General features: G+C 50.1%; 1 protein-coding gene across 2 annotated transcripts; it reads right to left on the minus strand.

The window, feature by feature from the left end:
- Positions 1 to 5342: 5342 nt before the first annotated feature.
- LOC144947006 (vitamin K-dependent protein C-like) lies at positions 5343 to 19497 on the minus strand. Of its 2 annotated transcripts, XM_078876115.1 has the most exons (10): positions 19161 to 19496; positions 15365 to 15603; positions 13307 to 13328; positions 11794 to 11907; positions 11160 to 11294; positions 9584 to 9765; positions 8917 to 9040; positions 7983 to 8200; positions 7115 to 7404; positions 5343 to 6937 (listed from the first exon to the last, which is right to left on the minus strand). In XM_078876115.1, the coding sequence occupies exons 1-10, from the start codon at positions 19225 to 19227 to the stop codon at positions 6421 to 6423; spliced, it is 1908 nt and encodes a 635-aa protein (XP_078732241.1). In that variant the 5' UTR covers positions 19228 to 19496; the 3' UTR covers positions 5343 to 6420. The 2 variants fall into 2 exon arrangements, with proteins under 2 accessions (XP_078732241.1, XP_078732242.1); XM_078876116.1 differs by lacking the exon at positions 11794 to 11907 and having other exon boundaries at positions 19161 to 19497.
- Between the last annotated feature and the right edge of the window lie 264 nt (positions 19498 to 19761).

The raw sequence follows: 19761 nt of genomic DNA on the forward strand, positions 1-19761 counted from the left end.
ACTTGCTGGCAGAGCACAGAGAGAAATCCAAGGTGACGCTTCAGACGTTGAAGGTTTCGCTTGTCGGGCTGCAAACACAGCTGGTGCAGTTACAAAATGGGACCTTTTTGCCAGTATCAAAAGTATAAAAAACAAAAATAAATTTTAGCCTTTATGCCAATGAAACAGGCGTGTTAAGATATTCAAACACCAAATAGAAACCTTTTGCAAGGAATCATTTTCGCATTAACCACACGTATTTGTGGTGAACATGCAAACAAACATGCTCTGATATGTGTCGGTATCAGATGTGTCGGTATCAGATCACAATTGTTTTGGTTTGTGTCTCTCCCAAAGTTACTTTTGGGAGGAGGAGTTGACCTCTAACCTATATCCAGTGTCATGAAGAGGATTTTTTACACTGAATCATTGGCATAGATCAGAAAATGTAAATAAATATGCCCTCAACTCATACTTACTGCTCTAAGCGCCGGTACTGCACCACACAACCGATGAACAGGATGATGAACACGCTGGAAGACAGGAGGACAGTCCAAGCGATGTTGGAGCCTGTGTACACAGATGAAAGAAAACTAATATTTTAATCGGGTTCTTCGCAGCAGCAAATCAACAGGATAACTTGTTATGAATTAAAGGTTATGGTAAGGATTAGGGATGGTGATAATGTTAGGGCAGGTTTGGGGTAAAGCTACGAATAGATATATGGTTTGGAATTATCAATAAGTGGATGAAGCATTGATCTCACAAAAACAGTTCTACCCATAATGCATTGTGCCAGAATTTATTTTTATATTGTTCTAATACAAAAGACATTAGCGAATAATAGATTTTTGTTTATTATTTAAAGGTTTGTTACTCATTAACTATTAATAACTAACTCTTGATAAGCTTATTTCAAAACGTCATCAGAAAAATGTCGATCTCCTTGGCCTCTGTGTTTTGCGGCAGGGCCATTATCACAAACGTCGCATAATATATGTTTATTTTCTGGCAGTGTATTGACGAATGTCTTCAGTGTTTTTTGTTACATGTGCTTGTACACCACTCCCAATGCAGTACCAGCAAATTATTGGCGTAGAATTCGAGTTGGAATTCAGGCTGAAGTTGGGCTTTACAGTTAGTGCGAGTTTGTGACTATGGAGGGGCAGGGTCCGTTTCATACCCGATGGTGTGTGAGCGACAGGGGTTGCAGTCGTGCTGGCGGGTTTCTTTGCATTGCGCATGAGCTTGATCCAGCCCATCATGCCAACCTTCGGTTCTGATCCTAGATCAAGAAACACTTAACATTGATACCAGCACCACCAACAAAGACCACCAACGCATCACAACTACAACCACAATGTCACGGATACAACCATCGGTACCGATAAACACCACCAACACCTCAACTAATATCATAAACAACTCCAAAATTGACACCTGCAACACCTCGTTACAAACAATTCAACAACCATAATCACAACCACCAAAGGCCATTATCAATACAACCACTCCTGACTCTGCTATCATCTCATCGACACCATCCCCATCACCACAACCCAACCACCAAGTTCCACCTCACAAATATTTCACGTTCCTGCCATCACCGCTTCCACAGCACAACTACTACATCCGCCAACACGTACGGTGCGAAAGAAGTTCAACGCACACACAGCACACACGTGACTCCCGAGTTCAGGGGTCGGGAAACCTGCGGAGCTGCATGTAGCTCTTGTTAGCGACTGCTTCGTGACGATATTAATTAAGGGCCGTCTCGTATTCACATGCATTGTGTCTCTTGAATTAGTGAGTTTTTTTTTTACTGAGGGGCCGTCCATAAATGACGTCACGCGATTTTGGACGATTATTGACCCCCCCCTAGTCACACGGCGTCAAAGTCAGACCCCCCCCTCAAATATGACGTCACAGCTCTGCCCCCCCCCCCCCCCCCAAAATAAAACATGCTTCAAATCGCTTTAAACTATTGTCATTGTCGTGCATATTTAATGTGGCGCTGCTCTCTGATGTTGTAGGAGAAAACATTTATTAAAAAGTCTATTTAATTAAGTAGAACGTGTTGTCTATATTTATTTAAAGTTGCGCATTTTGATGTGACGTCACATTTCTCAACTCCCCCCCCCCCCCTCGTCACACATCGTCACAAATGTCTGACCCCCCTCCCCATCCCCTAGGTGCGTGACGTCATTTATGGATGGCCCCTGAATTCGAAAAAAATGTCTCTTGTCATTCCAGTGGATCCTTGTTAAGAGCCCTGGTAGATAGATTTATGTGGAAATGTGATGGACCCCTTTGGATATCTGGCGCATCGATCTTGAGCCCTGCTGAATGCTGTGAATCCCTGTGGAACCCTGATGGAGCTCTTACCTTCAGGCGCATTGACGTCTCTGCTGGGCTGTGCAGCCGAAGACTGAATCCCTGCGAGTAGCAGCAGCAGCAGCAGTCCTTGAACCTCCATGGCGGGGAGCAGCTACGAAACACTCGAGCATGCAGCCTGGTGCTCAAAACTTCAGCCTGGATACTGAAACTAGAAGTTGTAGTTGAGGTGACATCCTGGAGCCAGAATCTACAGCCTGGAGCCTGGGCCAAGAGCCTGGACCAAGAGCCTGGAGCCTGGGCCAAGAGCCTGGACCAAGAGCCTGGAGCTGGTGCTGAGCGCAAGTGTCAGAAATTCGAGCCCTCGAGTTTGTCGCCTGGGCCCATGGCACCTGTTGAGCACGTGGTTCGACACGTGGTTCGACTACAGAAGGTATTATGACATCACCGGCGCTCCGTGACGTCGAAGCTCCTCCTCCCGTGACGTCACAACTCCCTCCGCGCTTTGCCCGCGCGCGCAGGTCACGTGGCACCGAGTAGGGCGAGGGGAGTCGATCGCAGACAAATCGATTCCCGATTCGGAATCGAAACGGCGGCGATTCGTGACCCGCCTCGGTCGATTCCTATTTCTTTTTTAATCTAAATTATTACAATTAGTTTTTATTTATTCCGCTAACAGTCATTAGGTCAACGTGTCTCTCTCCTGCACTACAATCTGTAGTTTGAAGGGGATACTATTGGTGTGACGTGGTGAGTATGGAAATCGTTCTTGTGTTAGTTCATGTTTATATCAACGTAGTTATTTCCCGTGTGAATTGTGATTATTACTGCAATATTTTTAAACTTTTGTTATTTATTTCCAATATATTTACATGCGGGTATCCTGAAGTATTTGATTAACAAAATTATTTCTTATAATTCAGGTCACTGTGCCACTAAACATTCAGAAACCTTCGGTTGGCTACGTACGGTGCGAAAGAAGTTCAAGATAAAATGTGTAATTTAGTAGAGATATTTGTAGTTTTTTGTTTCATAATTTAACTTTCGGATGGTTCTCGCCGTGTTAAATCCTGCAATACATTCTCAAACAAAATAAAGAGTTTGTAAGACTAGATTAGATTGTTTTATTAGAAGAGATTGTTTTATTTTTTGAGGATGAGTGAAGTGGAGATGGAATCTGCCCTTAAGTTCAGCTGTTCACACTACACTATATCATTTTGCGCTATTGGGGCTGTATTTAAAAGTTTTTGTTGTATAGGTTTATATTTATAAGTTTGGCTATATAAGTGTGCTCCATTGAGCTGTGTGTTTTTATGATGCATCGTTTGCTTGCGCGTGTTGTTTAATCCTTTGTGTGGTTAAAAATCACGTAAAATTATACTGGTAGGAATCTCCTGGTTACACCAGCCCACAGGGGATTATTGTGTCCGTCCGTCCGTCGTGCATCAAAAATTCGGAGGGGTCACGCTGGGTGAAGAGGGGAGGGTGGGGAGGGGCTGGGTGAGGAGGGTGGGGAGGGGCTGGGTGGGGAGGGGAGGGTGGGGAGGGGCTGGGTGAGGAGGGTGGGGAGGGGCTGGGTGGGGAGGGGAGGGTGGGGAGGGGCTGGGTGAGGAGGGTGGGGAGGGGCTGGGTGGGGAGGGGAGGGTGGGGAGGGGCTGGGTGAGGAGGGTGGGGAGGGGCTGGGTGGGGAGGGGAGGGTGGGGAGGGGCTGGGTGAGGAGGGTGGGGAGGGGAGGGTGGGGAGGGGCTGGGTGAGGAGGGTGGGGAGGGGCTGGGTGGGGAGGGGCTGGGTGAGGAGGGTGGGGAGGGGCTGGGTGGGGAGGGGCTGGGTGGGGAGGGGCTGGGTGAGGAGGGTGGGGAGGGGCTGGTCACCCCGTGGTGCCCTTATAAAACTCAACGTTATTTTATTATGTTTTATTTTTATTATTTTATTATTTCCATTCTACTCGACTTTACCGAAAGAACCAAGAAGGTAGGGCACTGATAAGTATTCTCTGTGTGAGCTTTGAGTCCGCCTGGGGGACCAATACTGGTGGTGCTTATGTTTAAGGCAGTGATAAGTGAGAAGATACAGTGTAACACACGTGTTGGTGTGTGGAGCTAGTGTGACACACGTGTTGTTGTGTGTGAAGATACAGTGGAACACACGTGTTGTGTGTGGAGCTACAATGTGTAGGGGTGTCAGGGGAAGGATTCCCACCAATAGGAGGGTTAGTGGGACTGTGACAGGAGAAGGGGGAGGGGTAAGCTAGGAGATGTAAGGGGAGAACGGGCGGGAAGAGGGTTTCGTTGGTGGGAACGAGATTGGGACGGCTGGGGACAGGTGTGGATGGGAGAAAAGGATTAAAAGACGAACCCCCTGCAACCTTGTGTCGGCTCTCCTTTACAAATGTAACACACGTGTTGTTGTGTGAGAATCTACAGTGTAACTCACGTGTTGTTGTGTGAGAATCTACAGTGTAACACACGTGTTGTTGTGTGAGAATCTACAGTGTAACACACGTGTTGTTGTGTGAGAATCTACAGTGTAACTCACGTGTTGTTGTGTGAGAATCTACAGTGTAACACACGTGTTGTTGTGTGAGAATCTACAGTGTAACACACGTGTTGTTGTGTGAGAATCTACAGTGTAACACACGTGTTGTTGTGTGAGAATCTACAGTGTAACACACGTGTTGTTGTGTGAGAATCTACAGTGTAACACACGTGTTGTTGTGTGAGAATCTACAGTGTAACTCACGTGTTGTTGTGTGAGAATCTACAGTGTAACACACGTGTTGTTGTGTGAGAATCTACAGTGTAACTCACGTGTTGTTGTGTGAGAATCTACAGTGTAACACACGTGTTGTTGTGTGAGAATCTACAGTGTAACTCACGTGTTGTTGTGTGAGAATCTACAGTGTAACACACGTGTTGTTCTGTGAGAATCTACAGTGTAACTCACGTGTTGTGTGAGAATCTACAGTGTAACTCACGTGTTGTTGTGGGTGAAGTCTCCAATGTGGAACACAATTTCCAAGGCCCTGTATGTAGGTTGTAAATACACTTTACTTTTTATTTCATAACTCAGAATCCATTTCGATGAGTTGTATCATAGCCACACTAGCCAACAGCATACAGGTCTTCCCAAAAACCATCATCATCATCATCACGAGCCTGGTATATCCACTGCTGGATGAAGGCCACGATATATTTAACATTCAAGGCCCTGCAATACCACAACCAATCTCACTCCTGCGCAAGAACTGATTTCATCGCCCCATCTCCACCACCGTGGTCATCCTCTCGGGAATCCCTCCCTGCTTTGGCTGTTATTCCATCGCCACCTTTGTCCATCGGCCGTCATCCCATCCAGTCAGTGCCTGGCCCAGGCTCAGTTTCCTTACGGTCTGTAAGATGTCTCGAAATTCGATCGACCCCTTCGGATAGATCCCTGCTGAATGCTGTGAATCCCAGTCACATGCGCTCCTCTCCCCGTCTCTCAATGTAATTGCGAGCGTGCTTTATCCGTAACCAAACCACACACAACCAGACCCCAAAACCAATTTTCCTCTTTAAGTCTATCCCTAATCCTACCCCTTGGCGCATCAAGAAAGATACAACCCGAAATCAAACGGCTCTTATCTTTTTGACACAGTCCTGGCCGCACTTTTCCACACTGCTATGAGATTGTCGCGTGGAAGTCTAACCTATCATTTGGATTCTCAAAGGTGGAATTTAGCTAAGTGAATTGCAGACTAAATATGTTTTTGTATGTGATCAGACTGAGATAATAACGTCTGTAGACTTGAGAACACGGTTTAATCATGGGCAGCAGAAACCCAGATTCATACCCAGGATCTCAGTGATGCTAGCTCAGTGCTCTCACCTCTGAGTCACTCGAAGCCATCTCCAGAAGAAATCCTCGAATCGAATCAGCACCCAGAGTCGTGACAAACTCATCAAATCGCGTGGGGAGAAAAATGTCACATTATTAGTGTGTAGTTCACAGAGAAGAGCCGTTTGGCTTTTGGGTCTCATCTTCCTAAAATTCGGCCTACCCAGAAGCTGCCCCTAACCTCTCATCCAAAGCCCGCTGCCTGTCCACTCTCTCCTTCCCTTCTCATCGTCACGCTCCTCGACTGCCACCGACGCGTCCCGCCTCCGCTGCCCTGATGCTGCTCTCGATCCACAACACGTAGCGGCTGACGCGCGTGTAAATGCCGTACTTGCCCGGCAACGCGCACCCCTCGCCCCAGCTCACGAGGCCGATCACGAACCACGTACGGTCACGTCCCCGTGCCACCAGCGGGGCCACCAGCGGGCCCCCGCTGTCCCCGTCGCAAGCGTCCGCTTGTGGGGCGCCCCCGCTGGACCCCGCCGGCGCTCCCGGCCCAGCGCACAGCATGTCGCGCGTGACGGCGAAGCGGGAGGTGTTGATGCACGTCTCGTGCGACACGAGCGAGACGCGGGCGAATCGGAGCACGGGGGACATGTCACTCTGGCCCAGAACGGATGCAGCGATGACGCTGCTGCTGCTGCTGCTGCCGCTGCCGCCGCTACCGCTGCTGCTGGGTTTGTTGGGCTTTTGCGACGCTGGTTTGGGACTCCACGGTTTGATGGGAGGCGCCCTAACCGGAGGCCTGCTGTTTGGGGAGAAGGAGAACGGTGGTCACAGGTGGCTTCATTTGGAGGACCAAGCAAAAACCAAGCAACAAAAACCCACAAAGTAACCACACGGGATTTACTGGTGCCCCATTGCAGTCAACCGATTACATGAATGCGTTATTACTTGTGACGCATTAACCCTCAGCTCTGCTTACCTTTGACCTCTAATTTTCGGGTTTGCAGAACGACCATCGGGTCTGGCCAAATCCTCTTCGCTGAAACCAGCTGAAGTGGCATTGTTTTTGTCGTTTCCTGCGGCTGGGGGATCACACGGAACGACTTCTTCGGGGTTGACTTGGTGTCCTCCTTGGCTTTCCACGCACGAGTGGCCCGAGACCTCGGGGAGGGCAGGTTCGACCAAGACCTCTTGCTCTTCGTTGCCAATCGACTGCCTGCCGGAGCCACTGAGCCCTGGTTGCTCCAGGGTTCGTCCCCACCCACTGACCTGTAAGTGAGTGGGGGTGGAGGGACATGCGACGTGGTGGACTTGTCAAGAGTGATCGCAATTGCTGAGCCAACAAAGCTGACGTCGTGGCGTCAGGCCCTGAGGCTGCGCGTCTGTCTGTCTCGGATGATTCATAATGAGATTATCTGGCAATCACTGATAAATAACCCTCATTACCGTCATCTTTACCAACACTGCCATCACTAATATAATCACCACCACCACCAACATTTACACTAACAAAGCGATAACATCAGAGCACGTACAAGAATGATGCAAATATAAATCCGAGTGAAAATAACCAATTAGAAGTTAGAGAAAAAATAACCGCGCTTTTGCGGAGATATGGAAAAGAGTAATCGATAAACACTTCCAATTTCAAAAGGTAGACTAAATAACAAAAACAAACATCGATAGTAAAATCAAGTTACAAAAGCATCTAAATAGTTCCAGGGTGACTATTACAAAGGTGCATAAACACACAAAGTTCTACACCAAACAGAACCGCAAGCGACAAAGTCATCCTGCGGGATCGAAGTTCCCCAAGCTGCCCCCCTCTCCCCCCCGCGGACTGGTACCACCGCGCGGACTCCGGGTAGCAAGAGGCTCCTCTCGGCCGCGCGCGGGTCGGGCAGGCAGGCGGGCACGATGTAGGGGCTGAGCCCCGCGGCATGTCGCAGCCGCAGCAGGGCGATGTCGTTGTAGAAGGTGCGCAGGTTGAAGTGCGGGTGAGCGATTATCTCGGCCACGGCCACGGTGCGCTCCTCGGGCTCTGGCTTGTTGCGGTAGTGGTCGCCTGGTGTCGCACAACAACAACAACAACAACAACAAAATGCACGGGGGGTGGGGGGGCCCCCCGTGGTTGAGCGAGCGGTCTCTCTCTCTCCGCGCGCGATCTGAAGGTCGCGAGTTAAAATCCTGGCGGGGGGTTGACTCGGCTCAGTCATCTCTCCCAACGGTTTGATAACATTTTGGGGAGGGAGTGGACAGTGATTGCCCTCTATAGATGGACTCGACCCTGCCATAGGAATGAGGGATTCTTCACCACTGGCTCAGGGCTGTAATTCGGATATGAGCACTGCTTCGAGACTTGTATCGTACCTGCTCCTGGACAAACATCCCAGTGCTGGAAAATTAACTGCAAATTCCTCAATGTGGTTACACACAGCAGCAACATCGCTCCCTGCTGCAAACATTTGAGAATCACAATATTTATAGTGGAGGAGGAATCCGATGAGCCACAAAGCTCTGTTTTCACAGATGTCCAGTCGGGGCAGGTCGGAGAGTTACGACAAAAAAATTATACAAGAACACGATACATTTGGCTGTCCTGGGTAAACAGGCTTAATAAATTTCGATTTAAAGCTTTCTTGACTGCAGGGATTCATATTATTGGTTCTTTCGGTAAAGTCACGTAGAAGGGAAAGAACCAAGAAAAGGCTTGATAAATATAACAGTACTGACGCGCGTGCAAAGCCTCCGTGCCCTGTGTAAAATAATAATTGTCCTTACCCAGTCGGACAAACGTGGGGTACTTTTCTTGAACGGAGACGCAATGCGCAGCTGTGAGCACCCATTGCTGGTGGATCAGGGTGCCCCCACAGTAAGCCTTGTTGGTGCCTTTGATAAGCAACACCTGCAGCACAAACAATCGGGTGAGAATAACAGTCGTCAAAAAAAGTCGACCGGATTTCTTCCCGGCGAGTTCAACAGGGACGCATTGCTGGCTGACTGGTGGTCCACGCCTACTCAACCACTAGCCCCACGCACACCCCCCCCCCCCTAGTGCCCCCCCCCCTCACTCTGACAATGGCCCCCCTCATTCTGACATTGCCTTTCCCCTGCCTACTGCTCATAGGCTCCGCCCACGCTACTTAAACCCCGCCCACCACTGATTGGTGGTCCCCCCCCTCCATCAGCCCCACCCACTTTAAAGTAGCCACGCCTACTCAACCACTAGCCCCACGCACAACCCCCACCAGTGCCCCCCCCCTCACTCTGACATTGCCCCCCTCCCTCTGCCTACTGCTCATAGGCTCCGCCCACGCTACTTAAACCCCGCCCACCACGCAGGTAGCCTCCGCCCCTTTGCCCCCTGTCATCGTGAGCCGAGGTCAAGGCAGGAAAAACCAGCAACCCCCACTCGTTGTCTCTCTCTCTCGCCAGCGACGTCTGTCACCTGCCAGGGGCAGTGGCCCTTGGTGCAGATCTGTCCTCCCGTGATGCGCGGAGTGAGGAACGGGCCCCTCTCGGGCTCCGCGACCGTCGTGTGGTTGGCCTGCTCCGTCATCGACGCCTCCTCCGAGGGCGAGATGACGGGAGAGGGAGAACGCACCTGGATCTTCCCGCACGGGATGTCCACTGGCGGGACAGAGTGGGCGACAGACACGTGGCGTGACTCGTCGATTGCTCCCGCGTAGGTTTTGTTGCTGCTGCTTTGTTCTGCACGGCTCTTACAGGTTGTAGCGATAACCAGTGGCGGCTCCTGCAAAATCTCTCAGGGGGGGGCAAATGTCTGGATGATTGATAAGGATAAGGTCCACCCATGCAATGGATAAATGAACAGCTTAAGCATGTAAAGGCAACTTCACTTCTTTAATATTAATGAAAAATAAAGTGACTCTTACAATACATCTTGTTTGTTTCTATACTCACTATTAAAACAAACCACTCAAGTTTCTTTTATTAAAGATTCCACTAGGTGGCGACAAATTATATTGTTGGATGAAACGTGCTTACGTATGATGACGTAAGCACGTATGATGACGTAAGCACGTTAGGGCGAGCCCTCCCGGAAGCCAGAGAATGCATTGCAGCGCCCCCGTTCGAAAAAAATCATCTTTGAATGTAAGTCTATGGGACCACTCGGGGCGATTCTCAGCTGGAGGGAAATCGCCCAAAAAGAGGCGGTACTCCACAGAACGTAGCATGACGCTGATTGGACTATATCCAGAGGCACAGTGACGGCTAGCGTGACTCTGTGGTTGAATGACATTGGTGGTGCGTCGCCCAATCGCCCTAATGAAGAAACTGCCCCTGGCGATAACCGCGATTTGTTTCTTGATAAGAGCGCCCTCCTTTTACGCCGGGGGCATCTCGGAGCGCTTGATAAGCGACTTGCGTCACGTCTCGTACTCAACACATTTGAAAGGGCACCCCCAGCGGCAGCCGCGCCTGTGGGAACAAAGTGACTCGGCACCTGGCCTGCAAGTGGTCTGCCAGTAGGGGGGCGATGATTGCTACTGCGTGTAATCCCAATTGGCTGGTTTGTACCCCGCGTCTTGTCTGGTAATATATCCCAAGTTTCGGTGAAACTGGGAGCTTCGGGAACTGAATATCAATACGCGGCACAACCCAAACAAAACCCATCGGTCGATGTGGTCGCAGGCATGCTTCGTATGTCTATGTTTTATGTAATATGCATGGCGAGGTGTAAACTTGAAATGACACTAAGGGACGGACGTAGAGAACAAACGCAAGTTGAAAACATATCCACTGCACGATGAGACTAACAACCAAGTGGCTGCCAAAGGAGTCGAGGTGCCTGAGAGGAAGTGATGAAATCACCTCTTGTACAGGACAATGCAACAGGGATAGAGGCCAGTTGTGGGCCCTCTATTGTGCGAGGCCCAGGGAAAAAGTTCCCCTTTTGCTCCCTAACCGTGGCTGGCCATGGCTCCTACCACCGCCACGACGATGTCGCGGCTACATCTCATTGCGGACTGCCGGTGCCGCCGCGGTAGGCTGCTTCGTACCGGACTGGTTGCAGGCCATGCCGTCGGGCGCCAGCGTGTAGCCGGCGGCGCACTCGCACTTGCGGCTGCCCTTGTCCTCCGCAGGGAGACAGAAGTGGTCGCAACCCCCGTTGTCTTCGGCGCACGTGCGTCTGCCTGCGGACGGTGAAGGCCCAGGGGTCAGGAGGTCACAGGCAAGGTCGAAACTCGAGATTCCGAAAGGCGGTTGATGAGCCAAGATGACGAGCGATGGGGCTGATGGTGGCCACTTTGAGACCCAGAAAAGTTGTATTTTATTGATGTCGATCAGAAAACAAATCTGTTTGTTTTAACTAAGGGCCTATTTTAAAAGTTTCTGGGATCGCCATGTCACCCCCCCCCCCCCCCCACCTCTCCTTAAAATATCTCGGACCACCTCTACTGAGAGGTCATCAGGGCCATTAATGCACCAAATCTCACCGTCGCTTCCTTCCTTCTGTCAGATCCGTCAGCTGTGACACAGTCGAATCACCACCACCACCTGCCTTGAGGCCAGAGTAGAAAAGTTTCCGGGCAGCTCACCGGGACAGGCTTTCTGAAACCACTGGGACTGTCTCGGCCAAATGGGAACGTTCGTTAATTTTTTGTATTCCTCCCAGCGGAGACGAATTCTCACCCAGCTCACAGTTGATGCCCTCCCATCCTTCGTCGCACGTGCAGATGTATAGGCCCTTCCGATCGTGGCAGGTGGCATTGTTCTGACAGGGGCTCGATGCGCACTGATCTCCGTCTGTGGGAGATAATGGGATGATGGAGGTCAAAGTGAAGACTTCAAAGTCATCACTGCGACCAATGCCGTTAAAGCCACCGCCACCACAAACTCGCCGTTGCTTCTTGCCTGCTTTCTGCTGCCCGAGCCCACTGCTGTTGGAGAGCTGCCAACCAACCTTCAAGGGTCATCTGCTGTTATAGTTGACCCATTCCCCAAGGACCACTCTTACCATCTCACCATTTGGATTTGGGTGTTCTTGCCACAGTCAACAACATCTCACTTGGGCATCGGTTACGGTGTTGTCAATGCCGTCTGGATTCATGACTTCTCCTTATCTGCCACCCCGCCTCCCCCCCAGTGTTATTGTGGTCAGAGTACTTGATACGACCAAAATGTTACGACCTATTACAATACAACAACAACAATAATAATTGAATGTCCTGCCAGGTGACTCAGCCGTAGAGCGAGTGGCTCACAAACAGAAGGTTTGGGGAGTTCAACTCCTGCTTGGGGATTCACTCGGCCCATCATTCCTCTGGGGAAGAAAGTGTGACGCAAATTTGTGCGAAGTCACCAGGGGGTGATCGTTGTGGACATCCACCTCCGCCATGGGAATGTGGAATTTTCACTGCTGAGCGCTTCTGCGAGCACGGAGACTATTTGAGTTTCATGTGGAACGACTTCGACAACAAGCAGCATGGCAGCCCTCGTGTCGGAGAATGGCCCCAGGAGATGACGTCACAGAACTAACTTTTGATGAGTTTTCGTCAATAGGCCTCTAGGAGGGGGGTGGGCAAACCTTCTGCGTGACCTGTCAGAGAGTTTCTATTTAAAGCTTTCGTGACTGCAGGGATTCATCTTCTTGGTTCTTTCGGTAAAGTGACGTAGAAGGGAAATAATAAAATAATAAAACTTAAACATAATAAAATACAATTCTCACGACGTTTCGGCCACAACGCAAGCAGCCGTCCTCAGGTGAAGAACAGGGCTGTCGGAAAGACAGCGTCATTCATGGCCGAAACGTCGTGAAAATTGCATTGTATTTTATTATGTTTTAGAATTGTATTGTATTTTATTATGTTTTAGTTTTATTATTTTATTATTTTCGTTCTACGTGACTTTACCTGTCAGAGAGTGTTGCGAGTAAATCAAAAACTAACGTTGTTTAGTCGTAAGAGCCGGAATTAGCCGAAGCGAGAGAACTATGAAACGCGACGCTTCGACTTTGTTGTGCGGTCGTTGGTGACCTGGATGAGACCGTCAACACTCGACACCTTGTGACCCAGTTGAATCGCAGGAGGATGCGACACGGATTCAAAAGCAGGATCTCGGCAGTAAGGGCTCTGCCATGGCCATTAGGACCTCCTTCAGCTACGAACCCATAGCACACATTTGTTTTGCCAATACCATAACTCACCAGATTTGTTCCAAAATTCAATCTGAAAGTAAACAGACATATGATTAGGAAAGTGATGAAGCAGAGCATATTGAGGAAACAAATTCGTAGATTAATAACAACAGGGTATGGAAGTTGTGCCTGTAAGAGGCAGTACAGTTAAATGTGTTGCTAATGTAGCATGTGGGTTACCGAAGCTGATATTACAAATTCATGATAGATGTTTTGGATTAGGCCACAATGACCAAGCCAAATGTAACTTGCTTGGCTATTTAACACGGAGGAGGCTTTCGCGACCAATATTATTCATAATGAAGGTTTTTGGGTTAGATCGCGTTATTTATAAATGTGTCGTAACCCTCCACCACCCGACACGGCCAATCAGTAAAAAAATGCGTCACGTTGACAAAAGACAAATAGTTCACTACTTTAGCCCACCGGTGTGTTGAAGAGTGAATCCACAACATTTACAATTTTTGAGTCGTACGACGTTTCGCTGGTAATTACATCCAGCATCATCGGGCAATTTGCCAGAATGGCAAGGCCATTCCATGCCCTAGCGTTTAGAATGATTTCGCGCAGCTACGCAACCATCTCAGGACATCTGCTGCCAGGACGCCCACTACCCCAATGTCACCAACTTGGCGCTTGGGTTCGTCCACCAGCTTACGTACGTACGTTGAACCTCTTTCCAGAGGTGGGACAAAGTCATTGTTATGCAAGTCCAAGTCGAGTCGCAAGTCATCAAATTCATGACTCGAGTCTGACTCGAGTCCAAGTCACATGACTCGAGTCCACATCTCATAGGTGGGACAAAGTCATTGTTATGCAAGTCCAAGTCGAGTCGCAAGTCATCAAATTCATGACTCGAGTCTGACTCGAGTCCAAGTCACATGACTCGAGTCCACACCTCTGCCTCTTTCTCACCGTACGTGGCCTACGGTGCTGATCGGAGGTGCGGGACCTCGCGTCTGCCCGGCTCTTCAACCACCCACCAAACGACTTCAGAATCTGTAAATCCGGCCGAACAAAAGCTATTTAGGCATGCGGTGGCTGGGCATGCGGGCTACATGACCCAGCCAACGCAGCCTTGCCTGCCGGAGGAGCTCACCGATGGGACTTTGTCCAGATCTTTCAAGGATTTGTGAGCTCCTCACACAATCCAGCCTGGTTAAACCCAGGATGGATCGTAGGCAGTCCAGCCTAAATATTTCTAACCGTCGAAGATGCTCCATTAGGGGGGGGGGGGGTCCACGTTTCGCATACGCAATGACACACACACGTGTACACGTGCATAAACACGCACTGTACACACAAGGACGTGCACCATGTTTGCTACAGATAACTAAAACCCCGTGCTCCTCTGTGTGCAAACACACGCGGTGATCCTAGTACAGCCACCCACCTCGCATCCCAGCCAGCAGAGGGGGGGCGAGCGAGATAAAAACCGAACATTGGGAAAACACCCGCCTGCATTTGCAGCTGTACGTTTGTTTGCCTGCAGCGTGCTCGTCTTTCTGATGACATCTACAACGCTTTCCTACAAGTTGCTAACCCCTTTGCATGTTTCCCACTCATCACAACCTTCTCTTCATAATTATTACATCTACAATACTTTCCCTACCAAATTTGATCCAGAATTAAACTGTTGGTAGCATTTAACATTGGCTTGAATTATTTTTTATTTTAACAAATATGCAAACCGTATAACCGTATTGATGTAGGTATGTATGCTGAACTTCTTTCGCACCGTAAATAGCTAACCATGCTCATCGGAGGTGTGGGGGAAGGACAACCAACTAAACACAAAAAAAACTGTTATAAAGAAATGGGGTTTCAATCTAGATGATTTAAAGGTGCATAGCACCAGTGGCTTCATAACACTGAAAGGCAGAGCGTTCCACACGGCCGCATAAGCGCATCCGAAAGCGCGCGATGCGGTGATCGCCTTTGTTCGATGGCCCAGCCAAAATCCGCTGCTGCTACTGCTGCTGCGAGGATGACGATAAAAAAGTTCCCATTTGGAAACCCTCCCAGACCAGCCCCTCTCGCCCACCCACAGCCACGCGTCCTCCTCACCGTCTTGCGTGTGTCGCCCGTGATCTCGTGCACTTCCTCCATGGTGCACGTCTCCTCGACACACTCGCGCTCCAGGGAGCCAGGCCTGATCTCCTCCAGGATCTCGCGTATCGGTTTGGCACGCCGGTTCCGGTGATGCTGCTGCTGCCCCTGTTGCCACTGCTGCCCCTGCTGAGCCGACGTCTTGGCACTCAAGAAGCTGGTTGCCTCTCGTCGATTCAAAACCACTTCCGCAGCACCTACGATTTGTCATGATCAGGGCGACCGCGACAACGCATTAACGAGGGGTGTTCCGTGGGAGCCGGCTGTACGTGTCTGTGTGTACGTATGTTGAACTTCTTTCGCACCGTACGTAGCCAACCGTCGAGGTGCGGGGAAGGACAACCAACTTAAGCACAAAAAGCGGTTCTAGAGAAATGAGTTTTCAATCTAGAAGTACATAGCTCCGTGGTTTAGGGGCCAGAGCATTGGAATTCTGGGTATAGGTGACACGTGGTTCCGGGTAACGAGACTGGTTGTGGTCTGGTCACCAACGACTGCAACAAAAAAAGAATGAATTGAAAAAAAATGTTTTTCCACTTGAGCATTTTTTTTTTAGATCAGACAAAAAAATCGGGTTGACTGCCATGCAAGGAGCAGCGTCTTCATAAACGGGTGTCGTGGGAAAGTGCATCGCAGAAAGTGTAGATCAGAGGTCACTTGAAAGCATCTCAGAATTAGTTCAGTGATATCCCATTCTGCGTGCCATTCTCTAACATGGGGTTATGCACTGCCCACTTGTGACATTTTCTGATGAAGAATATGGCTCGTGTCATGATGCCGAGCAGAACCTTTGGAATAACGCGAAACACGTGAAAATAATGTCGTTTTTAGCATTGCCACCCGCAATTCATGCGAATATTGTGTTGATATCGACTTCGTTTCCACGTCACTTTGTGCCAGGAAACAGCCCAGGAGGACAACACCACAGAACTACTTTTGGAGTCACTTCAATGGGAACGTTATCCACATTCCGATCACGTGTTTATGTGCCCCCACCCTCCACCCCGGCAAAGGGAGTTCGTCGCGTGGCAATGAATCCAACATGTTATGGAACATGTTATCCATCAGCCAGAATAAGTCACAAAGCAAATTTAACGCGATGGGGTTTTTTTGGATGTGCGGTTATTCGTGACCAGGTTGAGACCATCAACTGGCTGCCCTTGAGAACCCGGTTTAATCCCAAACCAGTCTATGCAGGTCTATGGGTCTCTGTCAGTCCGTGGTTCTCAATGTAAGTCTAAACTCAACTGTAACCTTTTTATTTGACCAGGTAAGGCCCACTGAGCTCTTTTTCAGAAGCGAGATGGTCACAAATGATAGCTCAACGAAGTGGCTCATCATGTGGAAATGTATCGCAGCCAAATACTCTAAACGTACGTTGATGCTAAACGCGGAGGGGAAAAAAACGCAGGACCCGGAGAAAAATCCACGTGACCATGGGGAGAACGTGCAAATATACAGACGTTGGGGTCAGGATCGAACCCACAACCTCCTGAATACCAGGCGAGGTAGTTAACATCTCGCCAGAACAGCGCCCACGTCATTGGTGACCAGGTTGAGATCATGAAGTCGCTACACTTGAGAACCCGACTTTAACACGAGCGGATGGAGCCCAGATTTGCACCCAGGACCCTTCGTGGTGCCAGTGCAGTGCTGAGCCCTAATCCTCCCATGTCAGAAGGGACATGCATTCAAATGCGGGTGATGGCGAAGACGGCTCGATGCAATGTTTTCTTTAAAAATACTCTAATTGTTGAGCACATGTCATGGGCAAAATAGACGCATGCGCAATCGCAGTTTGTTAATGACATAGCAATATATGAAAGTGGGTTTCGTAAGTAAATTATTGAATAGCTGAACAAAACGAAGGCCGCAAAGTTGGCCTCAAAATAAATATTAGCAAAACGACAGTCACGTCCAAATGTACGGAGCAAAGGAGAGAGAGAGAGAGAGTGCTGGAGAGACAGCGATGTGAAACAAAGGTGAGTGTGAGTTCGCGTGGTGCTGGCCACCTACCACCCCCTCGTGTGCCACGCCGGCCTTCATCGCTGCTACTCGCGAACAGCACTTGACACAACTGTCTGTTAAATGCTATACGGCGGGGGGGGGGGGTATTTGCATACCTTGGGCAGATGTTCACGAATCAAAAATAGTTTTATACTGGAAAAATCCGATGAGCTACAAAAGCTTTTTTTTTCCACGGCGGCCGGTATCGATTTGGGCGTGGATTTGAGTCTGAACATTAGCAGGCTAATCGATGTGTCTGAAGAAGAGAGTTCAGTCGGCGCATTGTTGCCAGCGATACACCACGTGGATCAGAAACGTGAAACGACAAAGAGTGGTAAAGAAGCAACCGATGTTGGCCGTGAGCGAGAAATGGACCTCAAAACCGCTGGGTTCGTCACGCAGTTCCCGAACCGCTGCACCACCGCTCCTCGCACGTAAATACTTTAAACAAGCCGTTCGTCAATCCACTGCTTGATGGTGGCATTTGTCCACGCCGGATCCAGCGAATGTACTCTAAACTTCTTCTACACCTTACGTAGCCAACCGTGCTAATAGGAGGTACGGGGGGGGGAAGGACAACACACTGAACACGAAATGTAGTTGTAAAGAAATTAGTTTTACCTCTAGATTGAAAAGTGCATAGCTGCAAGTGACTTCCTAATACCAAAAGAGCGTTCCAGACGGCCGCAGAAGTGCATCTGAAAGCGAGCGATGCGGTGGCCGTCTTAGTTTGATGGCCAGCTAGAAGCCGCTGCCAGCGTGGTGAAGTATGGTCATACTCCGCTCATGATCGACGCGGAAACAGACGGGAAAACATACAAACGCAGACAGACACACGCATACGTACAGATATGCTCACAAGAGACACTGACATAGGACATGTACGGACTTAACGGGCATACTTGCAGAGATACGGTACTGCACAGACGGACATACCCACAGACACACTCAGGGACATACAGACATGTGCAAGCTCGCAAACAAAGATCCCCCGTATAGCCGTCATAGACTGTTGGAGCAAGTGTTGTTAGCGAGCACCTATTAAGGCCAGCAGAATTCCGGTTCAAATAATCGTTACTGGTGTTGGCCGTGAGCAGGAATCGAACTCCGGTAGCTTGGTAGCTGCGTGCGTAGCGCGCTAACCACTCGCGAATTCATAAAGACAACCGCCGTTCAGCGGTAGGTGACGTCACCACGGCGCTTGTGCCAGGCTAGGTGCACTTTGAGGCCACGTGAAGTGTGTAAGACGCGCTGGCAGGTCACGGAATAAACCCAAAAGCCATGGGTTGACGGACTGAGATGGCTGGCAGATGCAGCAACTGTGCTCCCCACTTTTGCCAATTTTCAGCGTTTTAGCCACCCGAGGCTCTGCTCGTTGTTGTGAGCGTCGCTCCTTTGCCCTCCGTTGTTGCCGAAGGGCGACTGCCTCAAAACTCCCCAGTAGCGTCCTTCACGAGCCCCCTCCACAGAGGCCGATGTTGACACTGTTGGTACCAGTCATCGGCATGTCCACTCAGCTCCACATCGTTCTGTACCACATTCCATCTCCGCTCTAGCCCGTTCCGCGCACGTTCAGCCCCATTTATCCGGTCAAACAGCAGAAGCTGTTTGGGCATGCGGTGGCTGGGCATGACCCAGCCTCGCATGCCGGAGCTCACCGATGGGGACTGTGTCCACATTTTTTCAAGGATCTGTGAACTCCTCACACGGACACGCGGACACACGGACAGACACACACGCACCTCACCTGGGCGACAGGCGTGTGGGAGGAGGGCGGTGATGACACAGACGAGGCAGGCGTGTAGGGGCCGCATGGCTGCGATCTCTCTGTGCGGTGTTCGGACTCCGTGTTCATGGCCGAGTGGGTGGGTGGGGAGTGGGGTGGAAGCTGGCAAAGTGGCGTGTTGCGTGCGCGTGCGTGTTTATGGATGCACTTGTCTTAACAGTCTGTTGAGGCCACACGGGGGATCTTTGTCTTTTGTTCGTGGGGAGCAGTGCTGAAACGTTTGCGCGCTGCGCTAGGAACCCGGCGACCCGAGTTCGTATCCCGCTCACGGCCACCAACGCCAGTGACGATTACGTTAACTGGTCCTGCGCTTCCCCTAAGTCGACTCAGCCTCAAATGAGTGACTGCTGGAATGCGTAAACACCGCCAATGGGGAGACAATCGGCCGGGCGTGGGGCTGGCCACCCACCCCCTCGTGTGCCGTGCCGCCTTCATTGGTGCTCGATATCAGCACTTGCCCCAACAGTCTGTGAAGGCTACCCGGGGCATCTGTATCTCTATAGATGCATCGCTCCGTCCCCCCCCTGCCCGCCTCAGGCCTCGCTAACCGCAGTTGTGGGGG

This window comes from Lampetra fluviatilis, chromosome 43 (genome assembly GCF_964198595.1).
Source record: "Lampetra fluviatilis chromosome 43, kcLamFluv1.1, whole genome shotgun sequence".
NCBI classification, from domain to species: domain Eukaryota; kingdom Metazoa; phylum Chordata; class Hyperoartia; order Petromyzontiformes; family Petromyzontidae; genus Lampetra; species Lampetra fluviatilis.